The following is a 13,757-nucleotide window of genomic DNA, read 5'->3' on the forward strand; positions in this document are numbered from 1 at the left end:
CCTATTCTATATGGCAAGCCTAGTAAAGTAGTTTATCATTTATCCGTTTAGTGGGTCATAAATAATGGACTATACATATATATATAATAGTTCCAATAAGCATTTTTATTGGCTTTCTTTATGTTCATGTGTGCACGCCTGGGTCATTAGGGTTGAGGCACAATTCATTTGGTGGCTGCGCCCCAGGGTATTACAGCCAAACTCTAGGAAGAGTAGAACCGGTTTCACTAGAACGGTCCTGAAGCTTCAAAGCATTAAAAACAAACGAACAAAAAAATTTAAAAAACACAAATTGTACCGGTCAGTTAAGTTTGCTCTGCCCTATGGCATCAAACTGAATTCCTAGTCTCTGGATATCATTTGCTGGTCGGGGAGATGAGTCGAGTTTTTCCCTCCACAGAACATTACACGTAGTATTGGCACACTGAATTCACATTGTTGTCATAAGTATGGAAGCGTTCCTTGAGGGCAAGAATTGGTTTATGCCATCTTTTTTCCTACAGCCTCTGTGCCTAGCAGAGTCTGACATGCAGTAGGAGCCTAAAGGATGCTTGACAGTAGAGGAAGGAAGGGAAGGAGCAAGGAAGCGAGGGAAGGAGAAAGAAAAGGAGAGAAGGAGGGAAAGAAAAGAGAAGGCAAGGAATTCAAATCAAAAATTCCTACTGCACACTAGGAAGGTGAGCAACATGCCCTCCAAGGCTGTGGGTTTCTCTTAAGTTTTTCCCGCTTATGGGGCGCAGAAACGTCCTGATCCCCTCTGGAATACCCTAAAACTCCCGCCACACACTTTCTGCCCTTCCTGACCTCCGACCCCCTTGTTTGGCCTCCCAGACCCGCCCACTCCTCCCCCAGCAATCTCCGCCAGCCGTCCCAGCCACTGCGCCTGCGCACGCGGGGCGCTCGGCCGCGGGCCGTCGGGGCGGGGTCCCGAGCGGGGCGTTCCGCCGACGGGAAGAGGAAGAGGAAGTTGGGGGAGGGCCCTAGCGGGGAGTGAACCGGAAGTGCAAGCGCTCCAGCTTCTCTTCGGCCAGGCGGAACCTTCTCAGCTGGGCCCGGTGGCCGCAAAAAACTTTCTTTCTCCCGCCCTAACGGTCGCCGCGGCCAACTGCCTCGCTCGCCTGCCAGCCTACCCCGCCTTCTCTTTGCTCCGGCTCCGCGCGGCCCTGTCTCCCGCTCGCCCGGCGGTATCCGCTTGCTGCTGCCACCGCCTCCTCGTTTTCTGCCTGGCTAGCCGGCCCGCCCCGCTGCAGTAATGTGCGACAAGGAGTTCATGTGGGCCCTGAAAAACGGAGACCTGGATGAGGTGAAAGACTATGTGGCCAAGGTACGTGGGGATGAGTGGAGTCGCGAGAGCACGGAGGTGGGATGGAGGGGAGGCTGAGGAAGCTGCTGGGAGCTGGGCTGGCGGGGGCGGGGGTGGGGGAGACCTCCCGGGTGGAGGCGGCACCTAGAGAGCCGGGAGGCAGGGAGCGTCCAAACTGAAAGATGGATCCACACAACGCGGTCGCGTTCTGTGTCAGGTAACTGCCGTGGTGACACAGTCAGGCTCTTGCCTTCCCGACCTCTTGGGGGAGGGGAGAGTGGTGACCCGCTCTTTTAGAGTCACTTACGAGCCCTGATGACTTGAGTTCGGCCCTTTTCTACTCCAGAGTTACACTTAAATCTTTTTCTGGACTAGGTAATTCTCCATCTTGGACCTGCCCACTACTGAATGAAGTAACAAGTGATTAGGGTCAGAGGAACGTTTTCTTTAACTTTGGGCCTGTTATGAATTTAAAGTATTCATTGACCGTGAAAAAGAGTACCGAAAATAGCAGTAGTTAAAATTCTGAAACTTGGTATCACTTCACTGTGAAGTCGTTTAACTTTGGGTGTGGCCTTTTCCCTCTCCCCCGCTAAAACAAATAACTTCTTTGCTTCCAGTGGTAAGGTTGTCATTTAGCATCTGGGCGTCTTTAAGTTATTTGAGCAGTTTCCAAACAAGTGTGTGAACTTTGGTTACTCTGTCTTTCTCCTTGATTCCATCAGAAATGCTTATATGTGTAATAAATAGTAAGGCAGTTTAGTCACAGTACTCTTGGGGGTAGAATCATGATGAAGAAAGCTAATCTCAAACCTAAACCCAGATGTGAATCCACGTTGTGATCAAGTGGTAAACTTAAAATTTCCAAGCTGGCCTGCCTTTGGACCCTGAAATTGTGCATTGTGTAATTAGGAGAGAACTTACATGTGATTTTAATATGGTGATCTAAAAAGAAATCTTTCAAAACAAAAGTATGACTTTATTACCTAAGCATGGAGCACATCTTGCTTCTAAAAAGTATAGCTTTATGACATGATCAGGGAGGGCATCTTGCTCACCTTCTAAAAGTGTAAGAAGCCAATCCAGATTTTAGTTCTTCAAAGGATATGACCACTGGTATGTTGCTATGTTTTTGCTTCAGAGTTCTGTTAGAAACAAGTAACCAGAAGCAGAGTTTCTTAAAACTTACAGGATTGTGCAAGGCAAGCTACTGATAGTTTTTACTCTGTTTAGTACCATTACAATTTAGACTTTTCGCATAGTCTGAAATCGGACTTTTTGGATGTTTCCCTTAAGATTAAAGGAAGGAAATTACTTGGAACATTTCAGTCCATGGTATGGTTCCAGTGGTGGGACACTGAAGTACTCTGGAAGTGAGTGGGCTTTTGTTTTTCTGTTAATGGTGGAACCTAGGTTATTTGATATTCTTGAGATATGAAAAGTTCTTAAGTACTGAGCTTGCAGCTATAAAAATAAGTTTATATAGTGTCTTCCTGTTATATTATTTAGTATCATCCTTGTGAGTCTTGTAAAGTAAGTCCTTTTATTAGTCCCATTTTACAGATAAGATTACTGAGATGCAGGGTACTTAAGAGAAAAAAAAAAATCCAAAGTTATAGAGAGAACAAACGAAGGCAGAACTAAACTGCCGACTCCCAAACTTAGACTCCTTAACTTCTCCATGCAGTCTCTCACAATCTAAACTGTAATTGTGAAAATTTATGATATCAAGATTTCTAGCAGGACATTCCCAAGGTCCACATCCAGGCAGATTATGCATAGTTTTCAATCACACAAAAACATTTTTGTAAAAATATGTGCCAATACCAATGGATTAATTTATTTTCAGTTAGTTTTTAAATTAGGTCATTCTATTCAGTTTGATTTTGATTTTTTCCCTATTACTACCATACTGCTTACTGTCATTAACAAAAAAGATGTGCATGAGAGGGAAGGATAGACAGTCAAAGCAAAGTAAAAGAAAGTATTAAGAACTGGTTTATCCAAAAAGGTTTGACTCTAAAGTAATTCTATGAACAGACCATTGAGCTTTTTCCTTTCTTAGTTTTTATTGGGTAACTTGAGTCTCTTCAAATATCTTTTGCTTTGTTAATGAAAAATAATAAAAAACAAAACAACCAAAAACTAGCACTCCATTTTTTTCTGACTGAGCTCCCTTATTGTGCCTTTTCACATTTCAGGTCCTCATAACATGGTTTCTTCTGCTCAGCCTCTATCTTCCCTGCTTATTCACTGATTTACCTTTTTCATCCACCAATTTTTGCACACATTATTATTCTCTAAGTTTATGTAATGTGCATTTATCTGAGTGTGTACAAAGAAAGTACGTAAAGAAACATTTGGACTTGTGTAGCTTTCCTTCTAAGGGGTGAGAATCTTTAAAAATACTCTTCTGAGTACTCCTGTGAATATCTCTCACATTGCTAACATTTAAGAATGGACCTGTGGGTGAAGCATTGTAGTATTTCCCTTTTTTAAAATTAATATTTTAAAAAACAATAATTGTATTTTTCTATCTGTTTCTGACTTCTATACAGAAATCTGGAGTATGGATAGGCATAAATTGTTGGTTTGGGGTAACTTCTTGAATTCTGAAAAATAAGTTCAGAGTTCCAAAACCATTGAAAATTGTTATGTTCCTAAATGGAAAAAGCAGCATATAAAGAAAAACTTAAGATTACTCCATATTAAATATTCATCTGTGTCATTAAAACAATATCTGAAACAAATTGGTTTCTTGACTGACCAAAAGACCATATTTACTTAATTCATCCATTTTTCTTGGGCACCTTTCAGGCCCCCAGCACTTTGCTAAGCCTGGCATAATAGTGAAGAATTTGGACGCAATGCTCAGAAAACGCATATGTTTATATTAAGCAGACCTATGTGGAAAAGCGTTCATGGTTTTAAAGTAGCATGCAAAGTAAAATAACATCTCACTTTCGTAAGCAGTTTGTCCAATTGGAAAACAAGAGAAAGTAAGATATTCATGAGCAGTAATAGTAGATATTCACCCATTTTCAATCTGTATGATTCCTCTTGGTACCTTATTTTTGCCTTCCATTTCTGCCTTTATGTTAATTTCTCCCATTGGAGTTAATTCGGCCCTCACTTGAGCTCCGGACTGCCTAATGGATAGCGCCATTCAGATAAATTCCAAATTGAGCTCACATTTTCTTCTCAAAAATTGTTTCTATTTCTCTTGTCCCCATTTTGACTAATGACATTATGACCCAATCATTTGCCCAAACTAGAAATTGGGGAATTTTCCCAAATTTCTGAGTGTTATCAGGACTCCCTTTCTTAGTCTCTCTCATCCATTCCTTACTCTACATTCTTATCACTACTTTAGATTAGTTGCTGCTGCTTAACCATCTGGACTGTATTTTCCTTGACTGTAGTTCCCCCCTCTTTCCTGATCAACTTGAACATCTCAGCTGGAGGGATCTCTCTCTAATACGAATCTGAGCATCTTATCTTTTTCAGCCAACCTTCTTCACTGCCCTTACACTTTTGTGATTCCCCATTATTTATTTTAAAAAAGGGCCAACTCCTCCTTGGTTTGGCGTACTAGATCGTGAAAATCTGGCCTATGCTGGCCATTTTAAACTCTCTCTACACGCTCTCTGCTCCAGACCCTGCTAGGCTGTTTCTTACTTGTGTATCTTCACATGTGCTCTTTCATCTTCTTTGACCAAGTCAGCTCACCTCAGTCCTTAACTCCCAACCTGGTGAGCTGTTTTTCCTCTTAGCTTAAATATCATCTCTTCCAGAGAAGCATTTTGACTTCAAATGGAGTGCTGCCTCTTTTACTGTTTCACTTATCAAATTGCTGTGATTTTGTTTATATGTCTGTCTTTAATTAAAGGCTGTGAGCCTCTGGAGGATAGATACTATATCCTTTTTCATCTTTGTGTCTCCAGTATAGTGCCAAGGAATTTCACGCATTAAAAGCATATGTTCCAAGTAAGAAATTCTTTTTATTCTTAACTTCACTATAGTTTCAACATCTTGCATTAGTTATATAATAATAATTACCATTGACAGGATGACTTATATTGCCAGGTACTAGAAAGCATTCTGTAAGATTTTTACGTAAATTTTCATTTGCCTTTTACCACAGCCTTTCAATATAGGTAATAGTATTCCCATTTTGAAGATGAGGAAATTGAAGCTTAGAGAAGTTAAGTAATTTAACAAGGTCACAAAATAAGTAGCACAACTGGGATTTAAACCCAGAGCTGTCTGAATCTACAGCCCATATATTTTTCACCAGATCAGTCTGCCTTGAAATGGTTATCTGGCTTCTTAGCTCACAGTTGCTTAGCATGAGCACATTAAGAAAATGAGAAAGGGGCTTGCAAGAGGCAAGCACAAGTTATCTCTGTGAATAAGGAATAGTAAAAGGGGTACAGTTTTTTAAATTTTCAACTGTTTAATTGTAAAATTGTTACATTTGGAAATAATTAGCATGGAGACATCGCTATAAACTTTAAGTCTTGTCAGGTGCTGTCTTTCTCAAAGTGTCTGTAAAGAAACTGATTAATTGATTGATTGATTGAAAGCTTGTGGAAACTTTTTTGTATGTGTCGTCATGCGTAATCTTATAATTTGTATTAATAATTACGATCCTGTACAGTACAGGAAAAGTTAAATTGTGTCTGTTTGCCTTAAGAAGAAACAAAAGTTAACTGAAGTATTGAGACTTCTATTCAGAATGGTTTAAATTAAACAAATGGCACTTTTTTCAAAAGATATGTTCTTAAAACTTTATATATTTGAGTACTGTGATGCCATGTACAGGTATAATTTCATTTATTTATCACATCAACCCCTGAACATAGTTAATATCGTTAACCCAATTTTAGAGATTTTAGAGATGAAGAAATAGAGGCAAAGATTAAATAACTTGCCCAAGGTCATACAGCTCTTGAGTAATGAAGCTGAGATTTGAACTTAGTCTCTCTGGCTTCAAAGCTCCTTGCTATTTATGTCAGCATACCATTGACTTTCATTTCTCAATAATGCTAGGTAACTCAGGGAGTACTGTATTATTGAGTAAGTATTAAAAATAATCACAGCAGGATGGTAATTATCCATTGAGACTACTTAGAGGTGAGCTTTGTGATTAGTTTTGAGGATCCAACTCTCTTAGAGGTGAATGCTTGTGAGTTATATTGATAAGTAGTACCTTAGAATCTACAGTAGGTCTGATATATATACTCTCTTGTTTACATGTGCTTCTGTTTCACTTACTGTGAAATACTATACATCAGGCCTCTAACTTCCCTTTCTCTGTGGTTTCCTTTCCCTCTCCAGCCCCCAATCTAATTACACCTGCCTTTGACACTCTGGTATGTTTGAAAAGCAACAATTGTTCACCTGTGAGAGAAAATGATCTCTTGAACCTGAGAGAAAAGTATCAACTCTAATCTTTAGAAATTGCATGACTTATTGGGATCACTTTTCACTTTCCTAATAAAATAGGCAATTGAAAAGAGGTCCTGATTCACACTATCTTGCATGTATCAGTTTTATGCAGTTTCCTTTTTTGTTGTTTCTTTTTGTTTGTTTGCTTCTTTTTTAAATTATCAGTTTCTTTCTTATAAAAATTTGTCACTGTGTTATGCCCTTTCTGCAGCAGGGCTTGTGACCCAGTCAGAAAGCCAGTAGGTCAGCTTGTAGAAGAAGGTGCCCTCAGTAGATACAGAAAGTTTAGTATAGATACTTTTCTATTAGTCTTTTACTTTGAATTTAAAATAATGCAAGATCTTTTTAACATTGGAAGACAAGTTTTCACTCAGATGTCCATATGTAGTGTTTTGCTTTGAGATTTTAAACATTATCAAACTAGGGCAAACAATTTAAAGTGTAATATGTTAAAGCTGATTTAAATTTTAAAATGATATATGCTTATTATTTAAGAGATAAAGCTGTATTGATAGAATAAAGTGCAACAAAGGGTCCCATTGCCCATTATCCCTACCCAGGTGGTTTTTTAAATTTAAAATATAGATTTTATTAGGTATTTTTAAGACAGAAGAGTATTTAAAAAGGCAAAAATTGGCCCACAATTCTACTCTGTAGATAATTCCTATTAACTTTAAAAAGTGACATTAACTCGGGAACAGATTAGAAAATGCAAGACCTGTGGCTCTCTGCCCCAGTCCCTGTGAACAAAGTTAACCACACTTAACAGGTTCACATAATTAATTCCAGAGAAACATTGGAAAACCCGCTTACTCATCCATTTCCCCACATAAAAATAATTCTATACACACTTCTGCACTTTGCTTTTTTTAATTCCTTAATAGTTTATTTTAGATTCTACATTGAAATTTATTCATCCCCCTGCCTTTTTAAATGGTGCATGCCTCCATTTTATGGATATACCATAATTTATTTAACTAATGCTCCATGATAAACATCTTTTTCCAGCGTATGTTATCATGATTACCTTTGTACATACGTTTGACAGCTTCTCAGGCTATATCTGGATGACCCTCCCGATGAATTTTATCAACTTAGACACACATCAGTAGCACTTGAGACTGATCATTCCCTAAGACATTGCATTTTTGCCATTTGAATAGGTGATTTGCATTTCTTTAATGAGGAAATCAAACATCAGAACTTTATTAGCATTTGTATTCATTTCCTCAGATTTCTTGTTTATATCTTTTGTTCATTTTTCTAGTAGGCAATTGGTCTGTTTTTTATTGATTTGTATGAGCCCTTTATAAATTAAGGAAGTTAGTATTTTGGGTTTGTTTGTTTGTTTATTTATTTATGGCTGCGTTGGGTCTTCCTTGCTGCGTGTGGGCTTTCTCTAGTTGCGGGAAGCGGGGGCTGCTCTTCATTGAGGTGTGCATGCTTCTCATTGCGGTGGTTTCTCTTGTTGCGGAGCACGGGCTCTAGGCGCACGGGCTTCAGTAGTTGCGGCATGTAGGCTCAGTAGTTGTGGCGCACAGGCTTAGTTGCTCCGCGGCATGTGGTATCTTCCCTGACCAGAGCTCAAATCTGTGTCCACTGCATTGGCAGGCAGATTCTTAACCACTGCACCACTGGGGAAGTCCAGGAAGTTAGTTTTTTTATCATATGTTTTGCAAATATTTTTTCCAGTTTGTCTCTTGGCTTCATTTTTTTGGTTGTTGTTTTACAACAGTCTTTACTTTTTACGTGGTTAAGTATATCCCTTTTTCCCCCTTTTGTGACTTGGATTTTGTGTCCTATTTAAAGAGACCTGTTTATTCTCCTCTATCAGATTATGAATAAATTTGGTCTTTCTTCCAGAACTTCTGTTTTTCATTTTTTTGCATTTTAGGCATTTGATCCTTCAGTTACTTATTTTGAAGTAAGACATGAAATAGGAATATAGTTTGTGTATTTTTTTAACAGTTTCTACATTTATTGTAATTCCTCTTTACCTACTAATCTGAACTATTTATCATAAAGAAAATTCCAATATGTGTTTGGATTTCTTGCTCTTTTTCTATCCATACTAAACTGTTTTAATGGTAGTTTCATAATATGTTTTAGTATGGGATAGAGCCACTTTCCCTCTTATATTCTCTTTAGAATTTTTGCAGGAGGGTTCCTATAAGGATTTTTCCTTTTTTCTATCATTTCAGGGAAACAAGGAGCATTTTTGGAACCTACCTCACATTTAACCCATATGACTTCATAAACATTAAACTTTTTTTTTTTTCTGGCTCGCTGGCATTATGTGAAGACATGATGCTTCAGATTTTAATTCGTTATGAAGTATCTTAAGATAGGAGGATATGGTACAGTACAGCAATATTCTGTGTCAAAGTATTTGAAACAATAAAGTTGTGCTTAGGTCATCAAATCACCGCTGAATTGATAATTAAGAATTACTTTATGGTACTACATCAAAAGCCACCTTGTAATGAGAAATATGGCTGAAAGTAATTTTTTTGCAACTTGATTTATTTTTTTAGTCCAGAAACCATTATAAGGGTGTAGAGGACCTGTGATTAATGAAAGCAGTGAGAAGAAACAAAAACATAAGCTGACCCAAGAAAATGAAGAGAAAAGAGTCACATTATCTTAAAGTTCCACAGAACCATACAATAATTAATATGTATAAATGTAACCTTGAGCTTCAAGAAAAGTTAAAATTTGATCTACTTTGATCTAAACAGAGATGTGTATGATATATTTTGGAAAGATTTCTATTTGACCATATAAAGTAATGAATATTTTGATACTTGGGTCTAAATTCTTGGCCCTCTGAAAAATTTAGATATCAGAAAAAGGTAGATAATAAACATATTACCCATAGCATAATAAAAACCATAGTAGCAAATTCCCTGTCCTTAGGGAATTTGGAATTTTGTGATTGGTTTAACTATGATTGAATGTATTGGCTTTGCAATTAAATCCTCCAGCTGTGGCTCTCTTACTAACTGGATCACTTTGAATGAGTTAGCTAACTGCTCAGAACTTGAGTTTCCTCAATTGGGGAAAATGGGGATAATGATACCTACCTAATATATGTAAACTGTATACTATTTTCCCTGCCACATGGTGAGTGCCAATAAATGTTAACCATTGTGATTAATAATAATAACCAGAAATTTGTTTAGTAGCAAAACTACTTAAAGATCATCTAGTCCGTCTCCCTTATTTTGTAGATGAGGAAAAATCAGATGTTAAAGGACTTGACCCAGATTATACTGCTAATTAGGATTAGGAGTTTAATTCACTTTTCCTGACCTGAACAGGTGCCTTTTTCACTACGCTACAGTGTTTTCTAATGAAGTGCTTTATACTAGCTGTTACCTCTGTTGGAGTATTCTTTTTTTGCCCCACCCCATTTGCTTGGTAAATTTCTGGTTATTTTAAAGTTTTTGTTCTGCATAGCATTCCCTGACTGTAGTTAATCCCTCGTTTATGCCAACATGGTATCTAATATAGAGCTTTCTTATTATATTATGTTTTAGTGTAGTTTCTTAAACTTGAGAGCTATGGGCTCCTGACTTGACTGACAAGTCCCTGGACTTGAGTTTGAAAAACTGAGTGGCTTAAGAAACTCAAATCTTGCTCTGTGAAATATGTCTTTAAGTTTTGAATGTTGAAAAAGAGTTTTGTCTTAATGACTGGTTAAAAAAACAAAGGTGAATGTATAGGAGTATATCACTTGTTATTATTTAAGTATTTGAATAGGTATTTGAGCACACAGAGACTCCCCCTCAAAATATTTCTGCAAATCTTGATTTAAGATACAGTGTTTGTAGAGGGGGGGTTGTTTTCTTGGGGGTGGGGCTTCCCAGCCTTTGAAGCCCCTTCCTGTGTTTGAGGAGTTCCCTGCTATATAGTATGAATCTTGGTGAAGTGCAAGCCCTGGCTCCCACTACATAAAAGCAAAAAAGGACAAATAAATTGTTTTCTCGTGCCCAAACTTTAGGAAATTGGCCCATAGCCCAAACATGACTAATTGGGTGCTTTTATCTGGAGCCTGTGTGGGCACAGTAAAAGATGTAGTGGCAGCAATAAAGCATCCAGTTGCCAAAAGGAGAAGTAGTGACATCTCTTCTGTACTCAGGTGGCTCATGTCACAGATTTTGATTTTTATTTCTTGCCTTTAAGCCTTCTCGCTCAGTTCCTGCCCGTTTACTGAGTGCAGTTCTTCAAACTTCCCAGCAATTCTGAGAACTACTTTTAATGCCTGTTTAATGCATTACATTTCTGTTGATCAGTATGAATTGGTTTCTGTTGCTTGCAGTTAAGAACCCCATATTAATTTTTACCTGCCTGTCCCCTGTTGAGCTATGAATTTTTTAGAAGGTATCTTTGTATTCCCAATCTTTATCACATTGTCTTTTATCCACCTATATAGTTTAGTTAAATTTGCGTTGAAGCCATATCTCTAGGAATTAACCCTTCCTTGCTTTGTTGTTTTCAAAGTTGTTTTACCACATACCTCTTTAAAACATGTTCTTAGTGTAAATGATATTCCTGCATTTCCTCACTTAAAAATAGCTCAGTTTTCAAACTTGGTTCACGTTTTCCTCACTACTGTAATAGTTGTGAAATACAGTAATAGTGATAGCAGTTGTATAAATATAACACAAACTTCCACTTGTAACCTCTCGTGGCCATCATTTTAGAATTTCAGTTAAGAATTTTTAAATTCTTAATTTCATTGCAGCAGTATTTACAGTAGCCAAGATATGGAAGCAACCTAAATGTCCATCAGTAGATGAATGGATAAAGATGTGGTGTATATATATACAGTGGAATATTACTCAGCCATAAAAAAGAATGAAATCTTGTCATTTGCTACATGGGTGGGCATCAAGGGTATTACGATAAATGAAATAAGTCAGAGAAAGACAAATACTATATGATTTTCACGTATATGTGGAATCTAAAAACCAAAATAAGTGAACAAACATAACAAAACAGAAATGGATGCATAGATATAGAGAATGAACAGGTGGTTGCCAGAGGAAGGAGAATGGGAGGGGGTGAGTGAAATAGGACATTAAGAGTTATAAACTTCCAGTTACAAAATAAATGAGTCACAGGAAAGAAAGGTACAGTGTGGGGAATATAGTTAATAATATTGTAATAACTTTGTATGGTGACAGATGGTAACTATTATGATGATCATTTTGAAATGTATAGAAATATCAAATCACTATAATGTGTACCTGGAACTAACATAGTGTTGTAGGTCGTTTATACTTCAATTTAAAAAAAATAAGATTACATATATGAAAAGTGCTTTGAATAAAGACATGTGAAAATACTGTTACTCACTGAGGAAAATACTAAAATCTATAAATGTCTTAAATGTAAATGTTTCCATTTTATTTACTATATATATTAATAATTGCCTTAAATTGTCATTTAATCCCAATATAACTTAAGTTGTTAAAAAAAATAAAAAAGAGGATTTCCCTGGTGGTGCAGTAGTTAAGAATCCACCTGCCAACGCAGGGGACATGGGTTTGATCCCTGGTCCAGGAAGATCCCACATGCCGCAGAGCAACTAAGCCTGTGTGCCACAACTACTGAGCCTGCGCTCTAGAGCCTGCAAGCCACAGCTACTGAGCCTGTGTGCCACAACTACTGAAGCCCGCGTGCCTAGAGCCCGTGCTTCACAACAGGAGAAGCCACCACAATGAGAAGCCCATGCCCTGCAACGAAGAGGAGCCCCCGCTCGCCGCAACTAGAGAAAGCCCGCGCACAGCAATGAAGACCCAATGCAGCCAAAAATAAATTTAAAAAAACCCTCAGCTTTCTCATCTGAAAATAGGGATTACAATAAGTACCCTATTCACGTTTTAGCCATAAATTTTATGCAAAAATTTTACCCAATTTTTAAAAGAGATAATTAATGTAAAATTTAACAAAGCAGTGCCTAAGATATTGTAACTGTGTAGTAAATATTTGCTATTTGTGTTGTTTTTATTTAGACCCTTTCCTAAGAGGAGGCTTAGAGACATCAAGGCTCTCTTACAGCCTGGACTTTGTAAGCCATACAGTCTCTATCACAACTGTTCATCTCTGCTGCTGTTAAAAAGCAGCCATAGATGTTATGTAAACAAATGAGCATGTCTGTGTTCCAGTAAAACTTTATTTACAAAAATAGGCAGCAGACGAGGTTTGGCCCCACTGGTCATAGTTTACTCACTCCTGCATAACATTGAAGTTACAAAAACCAGGTTGTCCGATAAACTAAATTTCATTTCTTTCTCCTTGAGTTTTTGAAATCTAAAATAATTAAAATATATGATCAAATATAAAACTTATTTTCGGGATCAGCCTTTCCAAAAATATGATCTTTATGGTTTAAAGGTATTGAACTGTAAGGAAAAGCAAGGCATGGAAAGCCATGTACAGATAGGGGGAAGAGAGAAGAGAGGCTGAATGAAATTCTTTAAAAGAAAAAGTGTAGTGTTTCTACAGTAAATGTGAACCTTTAGGCAAGAGGCCTAAAATTATTCTGAAAATTAGGAATCATTACTTATAAACATGCAAAGAGAAACTAGATCTTTAAACTGTGAAAGGGAATTTTACAAAATCTTCTCAGCTATCAAAGGTCATCCATCACCAAAAACGTGCCAGAATTCTTCTCTTTCCGGCCCTAGTGCCAGTCGCGTGACCTGGCTTGATTTCCAACTCTAGGAGTGAAAGAGAAGGCTAGTTAGCACAGTTCTCACTGGTTCATTCACAGTTCATTCATCAAATATCATTTGAGACCTACAGTGCTGGCCAGTGTATTCAATAACTCTTCTGAGGATGAGTTTTCTTTGGTAGGTTCAGATAAAAGGGTGTACAGGACAAACAACAAATAAGATAGATAGTTGTATGGGTTCTCAATAAATTATTTCCCTATTTAATACGTGACATATGAAAAGAACTTAGAAAGCAACTATACAAACGTGTTAAGAAAACA

At 37.6% G+C, this 13,757-nt stretch overlaps 1 protein-coding gene across 1 annotated transcript in view; it reads left to right on the forward strand.

Annotated features, from left to right (window-relative positions):
* The first annotated feature begins 961 nt into the window (after positions 1-961).
* The window catches only part of MTPN (myotrophin), a 61,486-nt gene continuing 48,690 nt past the window's right edge, over positions 962-13,757 (forward strand). The window contains exon 1 of the mRNA XM_030853927.2: positions 962-1,324. Coding sequence (XP_030709787.1) covers positions 1,253-1,324 — 72 coding nt within the window. The 5' untranslated portion in view covers positions 962-1,252. The remainder of the gene's footprint in view (positions 1,325-13,757) is intronic.

Source organism: Globicephala melas, chromosome 9 (genome assembly GCF_963455315.2).
Source record: "Globicephala melas chromosome 9, mGloMel1.2, whole genome shotgun sequence".
In the NCBI taxonomy this organism is placed as follows: Eukaryota; Metazoa; Chordata; class Mammalia; order Artiodactyla; family Delphinidae; genus Globicephala; species Globicephala melas.